The 25,165-nt window shown below is 32.4% G+C and overlaps 1 protein-coding gene across 1 annotated transcript; it reads left to right on the top strand.

The window, feature by feature from the left end:
• The first annotated feature begins 36 nt into the window (after positions 1 to 36).
• On the top strand, positions 37 to 24,767 carry LOC134715187 (RAD52 motif-containing protein 1-like). The gene is made up of 6 exons (XM_063577203.1): positions 37 to 244; positions 3,433 to 3,624; positions 6,615 to 6,734; positions 20,050 to 20,191; positions 21,472 to 21,662; positions 23,737 to 24,767. Exons 1-6 carry the CDS (start codon positions 134 to 136, stop codon positions 23,848 to 23,850), a joined length of 870 nt encoding a protein of 289 aa, XP_063433273.1. The 5' UTR covers positions 37 to 133; the 3' UTR covers positions 23,851 to 24,767.
• The last annotated feature ends 398 nt before the right edge of the window (positions 24,768 to 25,165 follow it).

The following is a 25,165-nucleotide window of genomic DNA, read 5'->3' as shown; positions in this document are numbered from 1 at the left end:
ATCTATCATTTTGCGTTGGAATGACATGCACAGAAAATTACTGTTCCTATTCCGTAATCGACTTTTATTTTACTATCGCCGTAAAAGTGGGAGATTTAAAAATAGACAGAACTTTGTTTACTTATTTAATACTATGTCATGTACTCCATGTAGTGTTGAGATAATTGATTTCAAGAGACCAGAAGGCAACAGAAAGAATCTATATGTTAACAGCATACCTGGCAGTTCAGCAGAAGATGTTCAGGTAATTAATACCAGCTAAAATGTGTATACACTTGTATATAAACTCATCGTAAGTTGTAATTTGTATCTGGTGTCACATGTGTAATACTTAACCTATGGCCTACTTACTATTTTCACGAGAAGAACATTAAGGTTCATCATAAGGAATTGAAAAATATGGCCGTGTTTACACCTCAAAAATTACTATGCATACAGACAAACTGGTACATCCAGGAAAGTTTTAAGGCATGGCAGGAACTAGATATATAAAAGTTTTATGAAGTCTACGTTTCAGAAAATTAAAAACTTACCTGCATTTTGATGTGCATTTTTTGCCAGTCTGCAGAAGATAGCAAAATAAACAAACACCCGAGTTTCATTTGATACGGTCCACGCAGTTACACAGTTTAAACCTGTTAAATCACCTATTGTTTATAAGGTGTCTTATTGTCCATCTATTGTCCATTTAAATCAATACTACTCACAACATTGATTATACGAGGGGAGCTTCTCAATCGTTTTCACTATTAAGTTAATTTTTGCACCTTCTGCAGGAACGAAAAAAATGGATAGCAAAATCTAGAAAAGTTTATAATTTTCTGAAACATAAAATGCATTTAAAATTTATATATCTAGTTCCTTCCATCCCTTAAAACTGCTGCAGGTGTATTGGTTAGGCTGTACTCAGAGTAAAATTTGGGGTGTAAATACGGCCATTTTAGTCAAAAGGTTATGATGAACCTTAAACGTGTCATGCTAGAGCATATGATAGACAGCTTCTTGGATGGACATAATATTTTATTTCCAATTAAAGGGCCCTATAAAGAGCTTTCATGACGTTACATACAAGTACGTAATACGTATGATTAGACATAAATTAGAGACATATAATATAAGAAAACAACATTGTTTAGTACTATTAAAAATGGTATAAAAAGCCAGGACAGAACCAGACAATACAATTTAGATCTTTTAAATATATCATTTAAAATCATATACCACTCAAAATATGTATATTTCATGTATTTATGGCTAATTTGTATTCATTATTTTTGAACTTCTCCTTATCTCTAGATTTTAAGATAAATACTTTCCTAAACATTTATACACATTTAAATTTTCTTGTGTAAATAGCCATATAAACGTAGAATCTCAATCACAGTAGGCCTATATCCCGTAGGAAACAGTAATGTCGCACCGAACTTTTGTCTCGGCATTGATATTATCATGAGTATTTACTTTCTAAAGCACTTAAAATTTCTGTTTTTTTTTTATTTCTAAAAATTCATTAATCTCGAATTGTTATTATTTATTGCCTGTGTATTTCATTTCAAAGGTTTATGCCGGTCCTTTTGGGACCCTTATTTAACATGTTTAATTCTAAAATAAAACCGGTCATTACTATATAAGCAATACCATTTATAACCATGTCAATCATGTGAAACCATTTCAATTTATACATGTCAACAAAGTTACAGTTAAAAATATTATAATATACAACCATTTATTAATTAGAGATAGACATGAAAGAGGTAAAAGTAACTGGTAAGTTTTCGATTTGTGTTTGTGAGTTAATATTGTCCCAGTATTGAGATTCAGCATATAGGCGAGCACTTCAACACAGTGAGTATAATTATAAATCAGAGTGTGAGAATACTGTCTACTTTCCTATAACATGTACAACATTGTACAAAGCTCGGTCATAACCAGAAACTGATATAATTTATTTTCTTTTTATTCTATTTCTATTTCACATTTTTGTGATACTCAACATATGATTTTTAGAGGAAGAGTTATATCGTAAATACAAATATTTGCACATTACTAATATCTACGGTTTTATCATTTATGTGTACTGAAGGCCTACACATTTCGTTATACTGTAAGAAAGATAACTCAGCCCCTTCTCACACACTGAATATGTTTTGTTTATATATTTCTGTTTTTCCTAACAACTTGAAAATCATAATAGATATAAACAGCTACATATTGTAGATGGTTTTTACAGCGAAACAGATCAGCAAGACGAGTTCAACAAAACATCATGTCTAATATCGACATCTTACATTATGGGGTTATTGTCTTAGAATGACAATTGATTCTCCTTTTTGTTTATATATGATACACTTTTCCTTTTATTTAAAAAAAACTATTATGAATAAGGTCACACTTCAAATTGTTTTCGTTTTCCTAAACCCTAGCCAAAGGTAGAGGCAGTGGGTAGGAAGGTAGGTATATTTTTTTTTCGGCAAACAAAAATTGTCAATCTGATAAAGATAAAAGAAAGTCATTCAGATTGTTCCCAAAATGACAATGACCGTCTTTGAGAACTTATCAGAATTTCAATACAATAAACCGACAAGAATATATAAAAAAAAAGATATGGTATGAATGCCAATGAGACAACTCTCATCAAAAGACCGAAATAACACAGAAATTAACAACTATAGGTTACCGTAGGGCCTTTAACAATGCGCACTGCCCATACCGCATAGTCAGCTATAAAAGGCCCCAAATTGAAAATGTTAAACAATTCAAACGAGAAAACTAACGGCCTTATTGATGTACAAAAATTGAACGAAAGACACTTATGTAACACATAAACAAACGACAACCAAGAATTACAGGCTCCTGACTTGGGACAGGCACATACAAACAGAATGTGGCGGGGTTAAACATGTTAGCGGGATCCAAACACTCCTCCTTACCTGGGACAGTGGTATAACAGTACAACATAAGAACTAACTATAAAAATCAGCTGAAAAGGCTTAATCATCAGATGGACAAAAATACAAGAAAACGTTGAAAATTATTCCGGCATTATGATTAAAATAACATGTCATTCTGTTGTTTGGTGGGTATCATGGGCGGATCCAGCCATTTTAAAAAGGGGGTTCTAACTCAGGACAAAAGGGGGGGTTCCAATTACATGTCCCCATTCAAATGCATTGATCGTCCCAAAAAAAGGGGGTCCAACCCCCGACCCCCCCCCCCCCCCCCCCTTTCCGCGCCTGGGTATTCTACCAAACTCATTATTACAATAAACAAATCAATTCAACACGCCTTTTATTTCTTATTTTCAGCATACTGTATAACTGCAGAAGTGTTTTAATTGATATTAAATTTCTAAAAGTCGAGTGTAGGAACCCATTTAAATGTACAACAACGGTGACTATAGAAATCAACTCACAACATTTTTTTTTTTTGTAGGAATATCTGTACTCAGTGTTTTCTTTATATGGATTGATACATGGAATACAAATATATCCTTATTCTACATCCAACCAGTCTGAACAAGTAGCTGGATACTATGCCTTTGTGACGTATTATTCTGTAATAGCAGCACATTCTGCCAAGGAAAGTTTATCTAACAAGATAACGATTGCAGGCACAGAATGCAAGGTATTTTCCTGTATTCATTATGCTGAATTTATGTCGACCAGAGACATGTTACCAATGTATGATATTGAACAGATACATCACAGTTTATGGGGGTATTTACAAAACATACCATTCGGTACACGGTACAGTTCCTTAACTGCTAGATATATATATATAAGTGCATGATTTATACATATGCCGACCTTGTATTAAAATTGCATTATATTTAGAATGTAGGTATATTCTGTTGGAAGGACTTTGTATTTCTGATATTTAGACTTGTTTAAATTTTTAAATGTCGGTATATTCTGTTGGAAGGACTTTGTATTTCTGATATCTTGTTTATATTTAGAATGTCGGTATATTCTGTTGGAAGGACTTTGTATTTCTGATATCTTGTTTATATTTAGAATGTCGGTATATTCTGTTGGAAGGACTTTGTATTTCTGATATCTTATTTATATTTAGAATGTAGGTATATTCTGTTGGAAGGACTTTGTATTTCTGATTTCTTGTTTATATTTAGAATGTCGGTATATTCTGTTGGAAGGACTTTGTATTTCTGATATCTTGTTTATATTTAGAATGTCGGTATATTCTGTTGGAAGGACTTTGTATTTCTGATTTCTTGTTTATATTTAGAATGTTGGTATATTCTGTTGGAAGGACTTTGTATTTCTGATATCTTGTTTATATTTAGAATGTTGGTATATTCTGTTGGAAGGACTCTGTATTTCTGATATCTTGTTTATATTTAGAATGTTGGTATATCTGGTGGAAGGACTCTGTATTTCTGATATCTTGTTTATATTTAGAATGTCGGTACATTCTGTTGGAAGGACTCTGTATTTCTGATATCTTGTTTATATTTAGAATGTTGGTATATTCTGTTGGAAGGACTTTGTATTTCTGATATCTTGTTTATATTTAGAATGTCGGTATATTCTGTTGGAAGGACTTTGTATTTCTGATTTCTTGTTTATATTTAGAATGTCGGTATATTCTGTTGGAAGGACTTTGTATTTCTGATATCTTATTTATATTTAGAATGTAGGTATATCTGGTGGAAGGACTATGTATTTCTGATATATTGTTCATATTTAGAATGTAGGTATATTCTGTTGGAAGGACTTTGTATTTCTGATATCTTGTTTAAACAACTGTTTATTGGTTTTACTTTTGATTTTGTTATCAACAACAAAAATATCAAACTAAATATTATTTTAATATACATGCTTGTACATTTCTTTGTACATTCATTGCTTACAGTCGGTCGCTATCTGTATTTTGACATTGCACAAGAATGTGTTTTTCGTGGAATTTTAAAGACGACTTTACTCTAAATGCGTTGGAAGTTAGATACGTACTATTTCATATTTTCGTCTTAGATGCAAGATTTTTTATAAGATATTATTGGCTATGAACTACCTTTCAGTAACTGCGAGTATCTCAGATATGTACTGCCGACCCGGAGCCAGTTGTTCATCACTTGGTTAAAGTTATCTGCTGGTCTATTGGTAGCGTGTTCGCTCGGGTGCGGGAGGTCTTGGGTTCCAACTCCGACTGGGTCAATCCAAATACTTTAAAATTGTATTTGCTGCTTCTCTGTTTAACACGCGGCTTAAAGAGGGAGTAAGAGGAAAGACGGATAGGCTCGTGATCAGAATAATGTGGGCGGGTAAGATAACTTGTCTTCTTACGGACTGTTGTCTTGTGAAGTAGCACTTTAAAATTTTGCTCAGCGTTTCGGTCTAGTAATAAGCAGGGTTATATATATAATAACATTTTATATTCTCTTCCTGAATATGCATATCGATTTGCTTGCAGATGTCTACCGTCATCATCAGATCTGTGCATAGTATTTTTTTATGTTGTATGGATGTGTTGATACCCTGCCCCGTCAGGTCTGTGTTGTTGTTAGATATCTTTCTGCTTTGTATAGATTTGATGAGTTTAGGCCTGCATGTTCAACAGATTATTATAGATTGTTCTCATGGTGAACTCCTAGGTCCGGGGTAGGGTTTGGCCCCTTCAGCAAACAAGTTTAAACCAACCAGATCCTGTATATGCCTTTCCAAAGTCAGGAGGCTGTAATTGAGTGGTTGTCTTTTGGTGCTATATTAATATTTGATATTTGCGTTTCGTTCATTGTTTTGTACATAAATCGGGTCGTTAGTTTCTCGTATGAATTGTTTATATTTGTCATTTCGGGACCTTTTATAGCTAATATGTGGTATTGGGTATACTCATAGTTGAAGACCGTATGTTGACCTATAAGTGTTAACGTCTATATAAGTTGGTCTCTGGTGGAGAGTTCTGTCACAAGGAACCATGCTAAATCAGTGACATCTTACCATTTTCATAAACAGTAATATGTATATGTTATTAAATCAGACCTTCTAACTTTGACGGCTTAAATGATCAACAGAACGAGTCTATCCAGAAACACGTGTTATCATATACGCATGGTTGTCCTTTTTCACTAGGAACGCCCATGATCATAATTTAGAAAATCCAACAATTTAAAACGTTCGAGAGTATACAAACCATAAAGACCTGCATAGAACAGTCAAGGGTACCTTTGAAACAGCACGATAGGTTTATTTTGCAAACGGAAAACAAAACATTTTTTGTTATCCTTCCTAGTACCAAGTAAACATTGGTTTTAATGACTGGATAATACACACAGAAAGATGTTACATGGACTTCATTCGAAAAACAGTAAACAATGTTCGAAACAAAAAAACATCGGCATGGTTCTCATCCCCACCGTGTCAGAGAAAAAATATGTAAAAGGAGATTTATTTATAGAATAATATAAATTCATTAACAAATTTAACTAGTTTATCAATATTAATTTCACACTGAGTTTCAAATCTAAGCACTATAATCCGCGGTTTAGAATCACATAAAAATAGTCATAAATGAATTTTATAGACGGAAATAAACATAGAAGATAATCTTATAAAAACACAGAATATTAAGAAATTAATAAGCTTGATATATTTTAGATAGCTTATGCCAAAAGGAAGAAAGATACACAAACTATATCTACACTGCAGTTTGCTAAGTGTCAAGAGTTGGCAAATTACTACTTAGGCTTCAATGGCTGGTCCACGACTATTAAACTGGCAAGTATAATGAGTTATTCCTCTTCAACTTGTATAAGAACAAAGTTTACTGTCAGTAACGTATATAAGAATAACGTAGAGTTTTTGGATTTCAAAAGAGTACCTTAACGAAAATTCATAGAACGTTAAGAAACATACTAGACAACCCTAACTTTACTTATACAATTAAATGTGTTCACAAACTGTTTTAAGATCCAATTACAGTAAACGGATTATTTTACAGACTTTTGTTTTCAATTTATTTTTTCTGAAATATTGCTGACTAAATTCTTACAAAAATAGTGATCATACATTTGTATGTAAAGCACTTTTAAAAAATCGACGTTAACTTTCTTGAACGTTCAACTTAAAGTGATGTTCGAGTTCAACTAGTCGGAAAGTCCGATATACTAACGAAATCTGCAAAATTGTATTTTTACTTATATCAATGTAGTAGCCATCAGCGTATGTCAGACATTCGTTAAACAAAGCCAGGAAAGTGGCAGTTGGTATCTTATAGTTCGTTTCTGTGTGTTAAATTGTGGGTTTTTTTTTTTGCTGCACTTTAGTGTTTCGTTGTTTTCGTCTTATAGTTGATGTGTTTCCCTCAGTAACCCGGATATGTTTTCTCTCAATCGATTTATGAATTTCGAACAGCGCTTTACTACTGCTGCCTTTATTTATACAAGTAAACCAAAAATGATTTAAAGTTTGCTTTATCACTTCATCTAATGAACTTCTGAGAAATGTTTAGAACTACTGCTTCACTATGAAGATAAAATTGAGAATGGACAGGGGAATGTGCCAAAGAAACAACAACCCGACCATAGAAAAGACAACAGCAGAAGATAGCCAACAGGTCTTGAATGCAGCGAGATATTCCAGCACCTGGAGGCTTCCTTCAGCTGACCCCTCATGGTGTACTGGGGTACTTCAGGGTGTTACAATACCCATATCTACGGATATGAACGTAGATAACTTATAATATACTTGTTCAGTGATAATGAACGCCATACTGAACTCTAAATTGTACACAATAACTAAAATTAAAAAAAATGCAAGACTAGCAAAGGCTAGAGGCTCCTGACTTGGGACAGGCGCAAAAATGCGGCGTGGTTAAACTTGTTTATGAGATCTCAACCCTCCCCTTATACCTCTAGCCAATGCAGAAAAGTAAACGCATAACAAAACGCACATTAAAATTCAGTTCAATAGAAGTCCGCGTCATATAAGAGTACATATTGTTAATTGGTCCTTTTGGGACTTCTTATACGACCGCAAAATTCTTTTTGCGGTCGTATATTGGTATGAAAAAAGGGCCCAAATAAGCATGTTTCTTTGTTTTCGCACAATAACTTTAGAATAAGTGAATAGAAATCTATGAAATTTAAACACAAGGTCTATGAACACCAAAGGAAGGTTGGGATTGATTTGGGGTGTTTTGGTCCCAACAGTTTATGAATGAGGGGTCAAAAGGATGCCCAAATAAGCATTTTTCTTGATTTTCACACCATAACTTTAGTATAATAAGTAAATAGAAATCTATGAAATTTAAACACAAGGTTTATGATCATAAAAGGAAGGTTTGGATTGATTTGGTGAGTTTTGGTTTCAACAGTTTAGAAATAAGGGGCCCAAAGGATCGTAAATTAAACTTTGTTTAATTTCATTAAAAAAAGCAATAATTGGGGTTTTTTGATATGCCGAATCCTATTACCGAATCTCACTGTGTATGCAGATTCTTAATTTTGGCCCTGTTTTTAAATTGGTCTACATTAAGGTACAAAGAGTCCAAAATTAAACTTAGTGTGGTTTTAACAAAAATTGAATTCTTGGGGTTCTTTGATATGCTGAATCTAAACATGTACTTAGATTTTTTATTATGGGCCCAGTTTTCAATTTGGTCCAAATCGGGGTTCAAATTAAATTTTGTTTGATTTTAATAGAAATTGAATTCTTGGGGTTCTTTAATATACTGAATCTAAACATGTAATTAGATTTTTGATTATGGGCCCAGTTTTCAAGTTGGTCCAAAATTAAACTTTGTTTGATTTCAACACAAATTGAATCCTTGGGGTTCTTTGATATGCTGAATCTAAACAAGTATTAATATTTTTGCGTATGGGGCCGGTTTTCAAGTTGGTCCAAATCGTTGTCGAAAATAAAACTTTTGTTTTTGTTTTATATCAACAAACAATTGAATCCTTGGGGTTCTTAAAGACTTTGATATTCTGAATCTAAACATGTATTTAGATTTTTGAGTATAGGCCCAGTTTTCAAGTTGGTCCAAATCGTGGTCCAAAATTAAACTTTGTTTGATTTCAACAAAAAATGAATATATGGGGTTCTTTAATATATGCTGAATCTAACCATGCATTTAGATTTTTGATATTTGGGCCCGGTTATCAAATTGGTCCATCACGAGTTCGTTGACCGTTATGAAATAACCCTTTCACAAATGATATCGGATATGTTCCTTACGTCGTAACTACAATCCCCTTCAATTTCATGAATGTGACCTACCGAATTAGACTATTTACCGGATTTGTTATCACATAAGCAACACGACGGGTGCCACATATCCAGCAGGATCTGCTTACCCTTCTTGAGCACCTGAAATCACCCCTAGTTTTTTGGTGGGGTTCGTGTTGGTTATTCTTTAGTTTTGCTATGTTTGCTATGTGTCATGTGTTCTATTGTTTGTCTGTTTGTCTTTTTCATTTTTAGCCATGACGTTGTCAGTTATTTTCGATTTATGAGTTTGACTGTCCCTTTGGTATCTTTTGTCCTTCTTTTATAATTATCAAATATGAGTTCTTAAGTCCAATCTGTGAATATGAATTTGACTGCAAATGCCCCTTTAAAAACTTTCAATGTTATCTCTCATTCCTAAGCAGATCACCACATTATAAACACCTAAATATAGCCCTACATAGCAAGGTTGGACACATTTGTGAAATTTTGAGTTAATATATAAAAAAATGTACAAGTAGAACATAGTTACTAGTAGCCAAAACAAAATTTATGTTAATAATAAGCTATGTATTGGAATTTGATGATAGACTTGGTTGGCATTTAAAATAAAATAGTACGACAGATGTTTACTGATATGTCACTTTTATAAATTTAATGTTTGTAAAAGTAGAAACAAACTTTATAGTTCATTTCATTTTGTGTTGCTCAATCATAGGTTTTCCACGTAGGATTTGTGGGTTGCTGTTTGTCTGTTTGTCCTATTACTTTGGTCAGCACATTACCTGTATTCAATTCATATTCATAATTTTTCGTTTTCAAACACTTCACTACACGTACGATAATGACTTGTTCAGCAGAATATAAATGAATCTAGCTAAGAAATTTTAGCCATTCTGACCTTAAGTTTTACCAGTTGCATGTGCAGAAAATTTGTAGCAGACGGCTTCGTTATATACTTAAGGAAATAGTCTGAACAGGAAACGACAGAATCATAATTTACAATTGTGTTAAACAAAATATAGTTAAAGTACAAACAATGTTGTACAATGTATTGTTTGCTGATAACATACTATCTTCTGCTCTAGACCACTTCAGGCAAAATCTGTTCGTTTGATTTGGCCCAGACGTAACATGTTGTTTAAGTGACAAATATCTACTCAAATCCTTATGAATTTTGCAGACATATAATTTATATTGCAGATCCTATTGCATGCATGATCATTGAAACTTCTTAAAACATAGTTGTCATTATTTTCAACTTTTCGGTTTGCGCTCATTGAATATTGATAGAAGATCTATACAAAAAAATGGATGCAAAACATTTCAAAATTAAGATGAATGGTTAAGTTAACAATTAAAGGCATATGATTGTTCATATACCATTTCCAAAATTAAGTTTCTATAATGTTGAGTATTGAGTTAAGGCATATATCATTTCCCTGCAAAATCTGCGAATGCATGTAAGATAAGGTTTTTTGCTTTTCATGTGCTATATATGTCGTGTAGAAAACATTTTGATAAGAGCTGAACCAATCTACAAGACTTGAGAGTATGGTGTAACAGCAAAACAGTTCAATTAATACAATAAGTTAACTAAAAAATAATTGATATGGAATCCTTACGCAAGGCAACAACATCTTCAGAAATAACAAGATACAAAAAGTATCAACACAAGAGCACTTACATTTATTGAAAACTATTTTAGTGTCCATGTTTAGCTTAAAGACTATAATACCAATCAGCAACGTTCAAAAGGATTCATAGCAAACAGCATCATTAACAGCAGAGAACAACATATAACCTTGTGCAATGAAACATCATTAACAGCAGAGAAAAACATATAACATTGTGTAATGAAAAGATGTAGTGTCGACATCATAAAGGAAACAAATGAGAAAAAAGAAGAAGTGAAGAGTGAGATATTTCAAAACCAATCATAACGTAAAATACAATTAACCTTTGAGGACAGATGAAGAACACTATAAAAGTACCTTACAACAATGAATTATGGTAGAGTGAGATATTTCTTTACAAATTATAACGTAAAATACAATTAACATTTGAGGACTGATAGAGATACAGAACAAAGATCTTCCAACAATGTCTTTTAAATGATATGTTCATGAACATCATTAATTTTTCATGTTTAGATATCCTAATCCGGCTACGGCGATGGCTGAATACTTATTTTCGTTCTGAATGTTCGGCTCTTCGTGCTTTATTTGGCCATTTTACTTGTTTTATTCGCGCTTACCCTATGAGTCTTTTGTAGACAAAACGCGCGTGGTCTGGCGAAGAACATCTCTTTGAATAGTAGTTATTATCGTGTATTATAATCTCGTGGTAGTACTGGAAATACAGTGTCAATGTAAAAAGTGGTTTACGGATAGAGGAATATCTTTTAAAACGATAAGTATGACACAGTCTACGCGTTGGAATAATTGAACAATTTGACTTTTAACAATGACACTGCGTTGACAGTAAATGTAGTACATATTCAGTAAAGGCATACTATGGACGAGTAAAACAAATGATAAACCAGAGTGGTCACCACTGAAATTTAACTGACATAGTAGATATATGCTGAAGTCTCCCTGGGATAAATACGAATAAGGTCAAGGTCAGATAAACTATGCCATAGTAGATCATCAGACATGGTATCATTGCAGTAGCCAGGGACGAGAAAGACAGGATCTGTCCACAACGAATCTTGCTGAAAGTAGATATCGTACATATCTTAATATTCATATGTAACGTAGCCTGGACGGGGAATACAGGAACAATACTGACACTGTTCACAATGGAACTTCACTGAAAGTTGATAAGGAACGTATCTAACAATTACAAATAATATAAAATGTAAAATTGAAGAAGAAATACAGAGAAAATGCAACTAGCCAAATTACGCTGAATTCCGTTAGATATCATACTTCATCAAACAGTTACTGTGTCATATCATCACATATACTACACGCACAACGGTATATACCGGGTTCACCCGTTGAAGTCTTCCTTCAAAATGTTTATAATAATTTGCTTTCGTCTGTCATGTATATATAAATCATCATCTCTCGTCAACTGTTTCTTCCAATTTTTTTTCTATCAAACTTTTTTTCAACATTTTGTCTCAGAATGGACAAGGAAATTGTACAGTTTTATCTTTTGAAGAATGTATAGTCGTGGCAAATTGTCCTTTGAACAATAGCATTGATTGCAATATTGATACGGAGAGCCGTGATGTAGTGGTTAGCGCATCGGACTACTTACACAAAGGTTCCTGGTTCGATCCCCGTTCTTGTGTGAACATTTCATGGACTGAATTTTCGGCTCTCACTTAACACCATTTACGAGAACGGTCTTAAGATACGATGATAGTCCATCGGAAGGGGATGATAATTAGCGGACCCGTGTTAAGAAAGCCATATATCTTGCACCAAAAAGACACCCTTGTAGATATTGAAAAGGAGCGTTTTAATGCTGCTACAAGGTAGCACTCGCACCCGTAAAGAGAACAGGAATTAATATAAGTTGCAATAACTGGTTTCCTAATCTACTATAAATAAATATGTTTAAATTAATATTGATAATCCCTCGAGGATAATTCTGTCGCCTTCGAATCCAAGGTGCAATTCAGCTTACCCCGAGTATGAATATACACAAGGACCACTTCAGAAATAAAACGTTATTGCCACTAAAGTATCAACTGACTAAAATTGAAATCGAAAGCTCCTGATAAGCAAACCAATGACGAAATATCTGATACAATGGTCTGTGAAAACACCAAATGATGTTGAAAAATCATTTAAGTTAGTTATGGCTCTTTTTGAGTGGGGATTCAAGAGCACCCATGAAATAAAGTATGATATTGTATGCATAGATGAAATACCATTTTCGCTTATTCAGCCTGAACGAAAAGGGACACACCTTTCCAAAGATTATTCGAAATATTTTGACAAGAAATTGTCGGGTTTTTAATTAAGACATACTTGTCCTTCATTTTATTAAAACTAATTGTTTGAAAATGTAATGACGACTCAAATATAAAAAAAAGGATGGCAATGAATCGGTATAGATGCCAAAGTATAGACATGGAGATCATTGACATAACAATAGGATCATCGTAGACTGAATTTAAATAGTCAATGATACTAATCATTGTAATAATTGATCGTGGGACGGAATGGATGAAGGATTAAATTGCAACATTAATTTAAATTGTTACACAACATGGACAAGTGATTACGAAACTATGTATATAAAATCATCTCTAAATATAAGTTATACTAAACGGACATGAAAAGGAGCAACTCAAATAATATATTTCTACAAGCCTGTACTAATTCAGGAATATCACTTTTGTTTTCTTCGTTCTATTGATTGATAACGTTTTAAATATTAAATTTTTATGCACTTTCCTTTTTTATGGCCCCACAACGAAGTTGTCGGTGCCATATAGTTTTACCCTTGTCCGTCCTACCGAAATTCCGTAATTCCGTCATTCCATCATTCTGCAACAAACCATTATACGGAGGTTTTTTTCTAAACGCCTTCAGATAATAAGCTGATTTTTGGTATGTGAATTAACCATGATGAGTTACAGATCGAGTTTAAGTTTGGTTCCGCTTCACTAATTTTTGCTGTAATTACGGGCTTTGGACTTTTAGAAATTGTTGAAAATAAAAAGTAATACGAATTTTTTCTAAACGCCTTCAGATATTGGGCTGATTTTTTGGTATGTGAGTTAATCATGATGAGTAACAGTAAGTTTAAGTTTCGTTTCGCTGCACTATGTTTTGCCGAAATTATGGGCTTTGGACTTTGAAAAATTGTTGAAAATCACAGTTATACGATTTTTTGTTCTATACGCCTCCAGATTTTGAGCTGATTTTTGATATGTGAGACTACCATAATGTTTGTGTCCACATGTGCTTACATTGCAATTGCAGATTTTTAATTTTTTTGAGACGGGGCCATTCATGTCGCTTTGACACATCTAGTTTATATTTGCATTTGAGCTAATTATTTTTGCTATGCTTTTTTACATTGATGTTAAAAACTGAATTATATGACGTATACAATAATGATTTCATCGATAAGAAAACCGGAACAACCAGACAGTTATAAATACGATTGCTTGCACACAAAAAAGGAGCACTGAAACATATAAATGCCACTACTTGAAAACTGAATAACGTAACAATATACTAGTTTGGTATTATTTTAAACATATTTATTTATAGTGTATTGGGAAACAAGTTTTGCAAATAATATTAATCCCTTCCCACTTTGCAGGTGCGAGTGCTGCCTTGTAGTGGCATTAACCTGTCCTTTTTTATTTTATTTTTTAAATCCACAAGGGTGTCTTTAACGTGCAAGATATATGACTCTCTTTAAACACGGGTCAGCCATTTCTCGTACCCTTCCGACGGACCATCATCGTTTCCCCAAGACCGTACTCGCAAATGGTGTCAAGGGAGAGCCGAAAATTCAGTCCTTTAAATTTTAATCCCGGAGCGAGAATCAAACCAGGAACCTTTGTTTTAGTAGTCCGATGCACCACACCAAGTTTGGTATTACACTAATACTGCATCAAAATTATACCGGGGTAATAAAACAGAATATCTGATTATCTAAACTAAACGTTTTCGGGCATAATCTTTGTCATTATAATAAAAGAGTTCTTCATCCAAATTTAGATTACTAATACGTGTACCATCTGACAAAAGAAAATATATACATTTACAATAAAAGAACAGATATTATATCCGAATACCATCATTTAACATTACTTGTGCAAAAGCATACTCCAATTTCTTACGATAGAATGAATCTTCTGTGTTCGTAATTCTTGTCTTTCGTCAATTTGCATCAAACATACTCCGAGTCATCAATTTGAAAGTAAAAGTAACAATTATAAAAACACTTATAGCCGCGTTAATTTTCATTTTGAGACGAAAGTCGATTCTTTGTACAAGTACATTTGGTTGACTGTATTGTATTTATCATTAGTTTACGCATATATGAGATAAGACTAAAAACATATTACAAATTTGTTGGAACTGATATAGGTTTGCTGATAATTGAATTTTATAAACATTGGTTTATAGATTATTAAATTATCTATGTTTTATGCGCTATGAATGCAATTTTGAAGGATGATAAGCAGAAAATTAATTGAGAACTACACCATTTTAGATTTCAGTGAAGATGAAATAGCGTATCAGTCCTATTAATTTGTTGTTTTGAAACATCTGAAAACAACTAATTGATTTATAAGCTCGAATGCATTTTGTAATTTTAATGCCTTGAATGTAAGCCGTTATAGGTTTTGAATTTGAATTTTGTGTCTGCCATTAGGGTAAAGGTACATGTTTTATAGATTTATAGCAGATACTTATTTTTTAATCGTCGTTTGTTTGAATGGTCAGTTATATACTTTATATTCATGATTTCTCTATATAAATGACAGCATTTTGAAATATGAAGTTCCTAATGCGGTAATTTTTCCGTATATATGTACACTTTGCTGCATTGTCCCTTTTTTACTTTTTAGGTTTCAGTTTTGATAAACACAGACCCTCTCCCTGATAAAAACCATTTGAATACTTCCCATTAAGTTTCACGAGTGGTTATCTATGTTGTCCCGAACGATCCAATAATTTGTCTGAAATCAAATAAAACGTTAAACGCCATGAGATCAACAACGTCTCAATGATACTGTACAAGACTTGTCTTTCTAGATTGAGAAATGTAACACTTTAACTGGATGATTTACGAGGTTTGATTGCAATTGCATGATTCATTTTTTCTCCACTTTTTAAAAGTTAGTCCCTTAGATAGGAGAATGATAAACCATACTGTTCTCTCTCGTAGAAAATGGCAGTTAAATAGATGAACTTTTAAAAAAACAATTCGCATGTGACCTAAAAACTCCTTTTTATAAAGCGTTTGCCAAATTTTTTTTTGGATTTAAATTTAATATAAGAAAGGAGAAAAATCGCACATATCAAAAAAAAAAAAGAAAAAGATATGTTAGAGGTTACATTGCGAATTAGCAGCGGATTTATAAACAACGCCTCTTTTTGGGAGATCTTTAATATTCTTTGTTTGTTTTCTGGTTCCCATATATGATATTATAAAAAAAAATCTGTTAAAATTGACCAGTTAAAATGCAGTTCGATAGCGGTCTAATTATATTCGCAGGAAGACTCAAAGTAAGAGGAGGGGTAAAACTAAATTTTAGTGTAGGTTTAAACTCTTGGAAATTTGCAAATATAGCAGAGTATGTGATCTCTCCATTCCATGATATAATTTTTTGTGAAACTTCATATAGTAAATGATGCATAGCTTTAATAGTAAAAGGAAATCCTACAGAGAATTGCATTATTAACTTGTCTATATTAACAAATGCAACATAGAGGTATGAAACGACCAAACCACATCAAACACACACTCTTTGTCTTTAGATTAAAAAATGTCTGCGCATTCATAGTACATAGCTTCATGTTCGGCTTGATTTTAACAATATTCCCGAAACGTATTGATATTTTAACTTTAAGTATAGAACTAACTGTTAAGTTAAAAACTATTTTGAATTTAAGAAAATTATTAGACTGGAGTATTCGAACATGGTAAACATGGGCAATAAATGAAGCATGATACATAGGGGATTTTCTTAATTTTACAATCTTGCATGTAAAGATATCCAAGCATCTTATGAAATCTTATTCTTCATCACCACTTGTCCACTGTGTGAATTTATATATGATAAAGTAGTCGTGTAAATATAGAACTTAATTTACATGATATAACAATTTAATCAGATAGTGATTTCAAAAACAAAGTTAATCTCATCTTTCTTAGATTTTATATGTTTTTAAATTAAGAAGAACACGACACAGAAAGATAAAATTATTCTTATGATAAAAATAACACTGATGATATTAATGATAAATTATAATATAAATAAACAGTTAAAACGATGATGAATCCGTGATCTGAGCTCATTCTTAGTATGAATGCAGTTCGTTCTTAGTATGAGGTAAAATAGTAAAATACCAAAATGCAAAGCAAAGTCCCTCATCAATGGCAAAACAAAAAGCTCAAACAAATGGAAAACCAATGTCCTAGTCTTGACTTGGCACTGGCAGTTCCCTGTGTAGAAAATTATGAATTCAACCCGATTTTAGCTTAACCTCTTTCCCTTGTATAGCAGTCGCTTTGGAATCCATTATAATATAATGTTAGCTTACTGCGATTATGATTGAACCTCATTCGTATTATCCTTGTAGATTGTTCTGTATGACTGTAGCTCATTCGTGGTACGATTATTGCTCGTTCTTGAAAGGACTGAAGCTTATTCTTAGAATGATTGTAGCTCATTTTGACTGATTGTAGCTCATTCCTAGACTGATTGTAGCTCATTTTTAGGATGGTTGTACCTCATTCTTAGAATGATTGTAGGACCGTAGCTGATTCTTAGTTTTATTATAGCCCTTTCTTAGTATTATTGTAGCCCATTCTTAGTAGGACTGTCACTCATTCTTAGTAGAACTGTAGGTAGTTTTAGGTATTGCAGCTTATGTTTAGTGCGATTGTACCTCATCCTTTGGATACAATTCATTCTTAGTATCATTGTAGCTCATTCGTAGTAGGAATGTAGCCATTTGTTTGTGTTATGTTAGATTATTATAAATACTTATGCGTAGTACTGTTGCTGCTCATTTTATATATGAGTATAGCTAATTCTTAGTTGTCTGGGGATTGTAGCTATTTCTTAGAATGATACATGTAGTTAATTATTGGTATGTTTAAAGCTTATACTCAGTACCCCTTAAGTTCATTCACTGTATAATTATACAATGTAGCTTCTTCTTAGTACCATTATAGCTCGTTTCTTAGTTTGTTTGAAGCTTATATTCAGTACCCTTGTAGCTCATTCTTTGTATGATCATAGCTTCTTCTTGGTATCATTATAGCTAATTCTTTGTATAATTATAGCTTCTTCTCAGTATCATTATAGCTAATTCTTTGTATAATTATAGCTCTTTTTTTTTTTGATTGAAGATGATTCGCATTGCCGTTTTAGATCATTCCTAGAGCGATTGTAGCTTATTCTTGGTACGATTCTAACTCATTCTTAGTAAGGTTGTAGCTCATCATAAGTATCCTTGTAGCGTATTCTTAGAATGATTGTAGCTCTTTGATAGTATCATTGTAGATAATTTATAGTTTCATTATTGATCATTTATAGTATCATTATAGCTCATTCTTTGTACGCTTGAAGATTATTCTTTTAATGTTTGCATGCTCATCCGAATTATGATTGTATCTCATTCTTAGTATACTTATAACTTATTCTTAGTTTATTTATAATTTATTATTGGTTTCCCTGTAGCACTTTCTTAGAATGCTTGTAGGTCATATCTACGGCAGAATATTGAGAGATTATTCGTCTATTGATGTTCTTGTAAAATGTCTATAATGATGAATAGCATTTCTAGTGAATGTTACCTCAGTTTGACCTTGATTTAAACCTAGTATTGGAAGCTAAGGATTATAAATCAAAGCATTGTTAATTGATTACGGCATATTTGGCTAATTGGTACTTGTGAAAATTTTACCATTAATACGTGTTATTTAAACGAAAGATTTTACTATATTGTAGGCATTTAGAGTCTAGGACGGAAACATTCAAACTGACAACATTGTGCTTACAAATTTTAGTTTTTGTGTTTTCAACTTAAGAGTTTAGATACACACGGTTTTACATATTAGTAGTATAACACATTCCTTTTTTGTTCAGAATTTAAGTTCACTTTCTCAAATCTTTCTTGAAATCATATTGAAAAAAGTTATATAAAAAAAACCACCGACCTATGTTGAAAATTCAACACGGAATCGGAATCAAATGGCAAAATCAAAAGCTCAAACACATAACAACTATCATATTCCTGACTTGATACAGATATTTTCTTATGTAGAAAATGATTGATTAAAATAGTATTATAGCTAGCTAACCCTCTCACTTGCATGACGGTTTAATAAAATTTCATTGTTATGTCAACCATGTGTAAACAAAACAAACAGACATAATAGGTAAAAATGTAAAAAAAGTGGTGCAGCATTAAACATTGTGTTATAATCTTAATCACTATGAAATCAAACAATCATATCAGCATCATTCAAGTCTCTTTCTGTCGATTTAATTTTGGCTTCAGCTAAGCCTACTGTTTGTGTTTGGTCCACGATGAAGATATTTAACATCTGTCTTCATATTATAGACATCGAAAGTGGAAACTTTAACATCCCCTCATCTAAAACAGGGGCGAAAGATACAAGAGGAACAGTCAAATTCATAGATCGAAAATAAACTGACAACGCCATGGCTAAAAAATAAAAAGACTAACAGACAAATAATAGTAAACAAGATATGCTTAGATTTCTATAAAGGTGTGTTTTTGTCATTAAGGAAACTTGATTATCAATGCAGAAATGTTATAGTCTGTTCACTGTATTCGAAGCTTTTCTAGAATGAAGGAGATTTAGATGTTGACATTGTATACACATGTATTATTTTGTAAAGTGTGTATGTTGATCTCTAGATGTCATTTGGTATTCTTTCTACTTGAGTTGGTACTCCATTGTCGTACATCTATTCCATCCACCCTTCTTATTGATATCTACATTTGATACATGATGGTCTCGTCAAGCTTTTTTTTAATAAGCACAAAGAAGGAGCCTTTCTAAATAAGTATTATGCTAACACATTAAGTGTCTCTGTTTGACTCATAATGTAAAAATGGTATACCTACTCTTAGCTAATAATATAGACTTTTATATTAACTTATATATAATACAGTTAACTGAAGACAACGAGGAAGACAGTAGCGGTAGTGATCTTCGTAAAGTTCGATATGTTTGTGTGACAAGAATTGACATCACTGGTCACCAACTTAATTCTGAAGGCATGGGAGCATGGGAAGAAACATATATAGTACAAGGTATACAATTATTATAAAGTCTTAACCAGGGGCATTGCTTAACCGACTGAAACATCCTTAAAACAATGGTAAATTTTGATTTTTGAAGAAATACAGAAACATAAACGTTAAATCTCAGCTCGGCAAGTTTGACTTTCATTATTAAGGTTGTTGCTGAGATAATATAAGCAAAAGGTCATCTTTATTTATTGCATATACTAGTATTGATTTAAAGTTGTGCATGTCTACCTGGCATGATTTATATGACCTTGACCTCATTTTCATGTTCTATTGGTCAATGTTTAGTTTTCTTGGTTTAGTCTGTAGGAAATTATAAGCAGTATGATATCTATAACTAAAATATATTTATTGTATTGAATGTTTATAAGGTGTACATGTATTTCTCATTTGGTTTATCTGACCATGACCTCATTTTCTCAATTCATGTTACATGTAAGTTGAGTAAAGCTTTATATTTAGCACTATCAACATAAAATCAATGGGTAGTACAGAAGGCGAAACATTACATCTTCTGCACTCTTGTTCAATGTACCGGTTGTTTATATCGGTGATGGCCTTTATTATTCATTGTCATTAAACAATTTCTACTTCCTCTTCTAACTCTCACACGAAGCCTATGTAAAGTTAGATGATTAACATGTAGCGGGTTGGTTTATGAATTGTATAATTATTTATGGTTATAATATTGGAATCATCTACCAATTTGATATTATGTGAAGCCATATCATCGACTACGAATATTGAAAATTCGATTGGTGTCACTCTTCTGATGGAGCAAAACTGCTAACACTATCAGAGCCTACATGTATCTATAAAATAACCTCATGTTTTCTGTGGTCAGTTTCTTGTGTTTTATTATCAAAGGCACCTTAGTGATCTCTAACATATTTAGGGTTTTCTGACTCATTCATGGTGTTTTCTTTCTTTTTATAGATTACACTGACATGCTGGTAAAATAGGAATAATTAGTACAACGATGTTTTTCTAAAAAGAGATTCATTTGAGTAGTGTATTTTGATTCGAGAGTCACTGCTGAGTCTTTTGTAGACGAAACGCGCATTTGGCGTATATACAAAATGTAGTCCTGGTATCTATGATGAGTTTATTTGTAATAATCAAATTCTTGTTAAAATGTATTGGTCGATAGATTAATTATAATTAAGTATTTGATCAAATATGTCCATACATCTATTTTTTATTTATTTATTTGAATTAAACGAATAATTATATATTATTTATATGACTAATGTTATCTACAGTTGTAATACGCATTATTTCAGACCCTACAAGCAAAGCCAAGGCTATTTGTAAAAGTAAGAAGCTAGCATATCAGAGATCCCTAGAAAATGCTTTTTCGAAAGTAATTCTGATTGTATTGCCTAACGGTAAAGTTACAGTGGAAGTTGATACCACTCAAGCAGATCCTGTTATTCTAACAGAAAAACAGTTGGATGACACCAATCTTTTAAAGGTAAGATACAAATGTAACATGTAATTCTAGAGACTGCCAAGTTTTGTGTTGCGGAAGGAAATTAATTTTTAAAAATGCTAGATATATGAATTTTACAAGTTATCCAAAGAATTTCCCAGTGATATCAAACAGGTTTATAAAAGTTAATTCTTTCTTCATCGTCTGTGCATTCGTGTTTATGTCCCCCATTTTTCTATCGGCTACAGATTCTGAATACCATTGCATAATGTTGATAATTTTTCACAGAATATATTGTTCTTTTGGTAATTTTCTGGACCTTCTATATCATTTCGTCAACAGAATCATTTAAGGGGCTAAATCGTCCCTACATGAACTTTGTCTTATCTGCACACAAAAAAACCTATATGTAAGCGCCTTTCTCTTAAACCAACACTCAATAAAACCTTCTTAAAATTATCACAATATTATGAAATTGGGCTTTGTATCTTTTATATTCAAAATAACGTTTTTGGGATTTTCCTTAGCAAATCATGGTCTTTCTACTGAGCGAAGGTATATTTTAGGACTATTACTCGCAATACAAATAGTTTTATGTCCTGAACTGAAAGTTTTTTTCATAGTTGTTGAGATTGGAAAACGAAAATAATTATGAAAAATAATATTGTCCTTTGTATGAGCTTATCTTAGCAAAGGTGATCGTACAAGGTTTTGTTTGTTACAGTTGAGATTTTACGGTTTTGTTGCTCTGGTATGTTGGTTTCAGGCGTATCGGATGAAGGTTATTTCAGAAACAGTTGTCTAAGCCTGATATCACTGGTTCGTTTCTACATGCAGACCAGAATCGATATCATTAGCTTGTATTTCGAAACTCTTGAGTCATAAATCCTAAGCAAGTCGATTGAGTTTGTTTCCAGTCAGACTGTGTATACAAAAAACACACAAGTTACTAGTTTTGAAAGTCCACATTTAGTAATGAAATAATAAACAATGACTACCACTGATGTTTAATACTCGATGCAAAGTCAGTAATTTATTTGATATTTCATGAGTTTAAGAGGTTGAAATACACAACATGCTGAACCGGCATTTTCTCGGTCTGTTGAAGCCCCAGTGGTGGTCTTCGGCTGTTTTCTGATCTTTGGTCGAGTTGTTTTTTATTTGACACATTTCTCATACTATTCTCAAAATAATTATAACTGAAACAAAGCTGGTTACTCATTGTAGGTTAGCATGAATTACCTTGTGAATGACCGCAAGAGTTAAAACATAAACAACGTTACACAGATAACCGAACGTTAACACTGGTTCTATAGAGTAAAGGAGTTTAAACTCCAAAATGTCTAATGACATCAGCAAACAGACCTATTTGTATTTGCCGTATCCTTTGTTTCAAACTCAAGGCATAATACCACAAAATCTAAGTACGTCTCATCACTTTAAACATTTTATAGGTAATGTTTCCATAAAATAATTAAATAAATTTAGGTTACATGGTTACTAAAGCTTAGCTTGTACACAGGAAAAAAGGGGTGAACATTTGATTGGTTAACTTCCAGTGATTTTTTTTTCTTATATGCAATGAAATGTTATATGAAATTTTGTCTATAGTACTGAACAGGATAATACTTTACTCATGCCAAGTATCCTTTATTTGAATTAAAGATAAATTTGTATGCACATATTTGGATTTTTTTTCAATTTAATCGTGATTTGATCCAACACCACGATGGCATAACCATAAGCAAAATAACATAAGCATTGGTTGAAAACCCCTTTGGAAAAAAAGAAAATAGATAAAGTTGCTACTGTAGCATACAAGTGGGAGTTCAAACTTAGCTGTAGTAGAAACAAAACATTGCTACCACAAAAATTCAAATTTAATACTGTTGGGTATAATTTCATATGAAGTATGCATTTGTCAAGGAAGTACCGTCAAAACAAATTGTGAAGACATTGCGATTCCTGCTATCTGACCGCCGTGTAAACTCTCGATTAATATTAATAATTATGATTGATGTGAGATTATTGTGTAATCAAGATCAATTTAAAAACTTTAAAACTATAGAAGAAACTTACATTTGAACAACACGAATCCTACATATGTATGTTTCAGGTAAATGAACTAGACCAACTCCCAGATGAAGAAAGTGATGATTTAAAGGAAGAAGTTGATGAAGACGCTGATGCAATAAACCTTCATATATTACATGAATTAGAGGAAATGTAGCGAATGGTTAAAATCACATTTGAGACATAAATGATACCAGAGAATTGAAGTTCAACGTCGGTTCAGAGAATGGAAGTTCAGTTTTCATGACATAGAAGTTCCGTGTTCCAGAGAATCTAAATAGAGTTTACAATGGCGAAATGAGTTGATAGAAGACAGTTTTATGGCCATTAAAATATGTTGTGACTTATTGGTTTATTTTTAGGATTATATATGTTTCATAGAAAATTAACTTAAGCTCTATTCATGGGCGAGTCAATTTATAATGTTTAAAACAATAAAGTGTGTATTTGTGTTAATGTTATGCAAATTGTTTAAATAGCCATATTTTTTTCACCATAGTTAACATGATCCGCACTTTGAACAAACAATCGATATTCAAATGGGTACTAATTCTGCATCTCTATTTACATACATGTGTTGTACTGAAATGTAGAAGAAGTCATAAAGATACTTTTTATGATAAAAATTAAAAATATTCCCATGTGCCTTTTCTGCATTTATAGATACATTGATAAATTGATTAATCTCTGAACACTCAATAACTAGTATTTCCAAGAGTTCTTGATTTTGCCTTATCCCTTATACTTTTTGCTTGTACATGTTAATATTATACGGAATTCATTACCAGGGATGTTCCCTTGACACGAAATTGCTACAAAAACATCTCCAAACTTCTAAAGTTTTTCTACCAACAACTAAATTTGATGGAAACGATACAATGTGTCTGTTTCTTAACAAACTATAGACCCGTTTTTTACAGAACAATGTCAACTCTGTTTATCCTTTTTGGATTGTGTAAACCTTTCCGTAACTTGAAGTTGCATGGTGTTTTCTTGTTTTCATTAAGACCTGAATGAAGAATGTTTACTGATTGTGTCAATTATTTATGATGTTAAATAAAAAGTCATTTGTAATTATTTCTTTTTTATAGAACTTCGTCTTCCGCCCTCACCTGCTCGTCTTACTATACATCATGCGGTGAAATGTGTTTTGAGCAAGATGATGAGCATTATAATTAAAAGTAGAGAATACATGTGTGATCTCTGCTCTAAATACAACTAAGTATTTCATGTTTAAGATGGTTTATGATGATTTATTGTTGTAAAATGCTATGAAGGCATATATTAGCATTTGTGAGGGTATGGTGTCTTTACTTTACCATTAAGAAGATTACTAAAAAGTGACGTAACTCTCTCCTGTAGAATGGTTTTAACATTTCTATAGTTTTTTTGCGAAAATTGAGATTTTTTTTAGTTTGATAATAACATGGTTTAGAACTAACTTTGATGTATTAGCCAAATGAGTTTTTCGT

Source organism: Mytilus trossulus, chromosome 4 (assembly GCF_036588685.1).
Source record: "Mytilus trossulus isolate FHL-02 chromosome 4, PNRI_Mtr1.1.1.hap1, whole genome shotgun sequence".
NCBI classification, from domain to species: domain Eukaryota; kingdom Metazoa; phylum Mollusca; class Bivalvia; order Mytilida; family Mytilidae; genus Mytilus; species Mytilus trossulus.
Note: the sequence above shows the minus strand (reverse complement) of the source record. Positions and strands in the feature narration are given on the sequence as shown.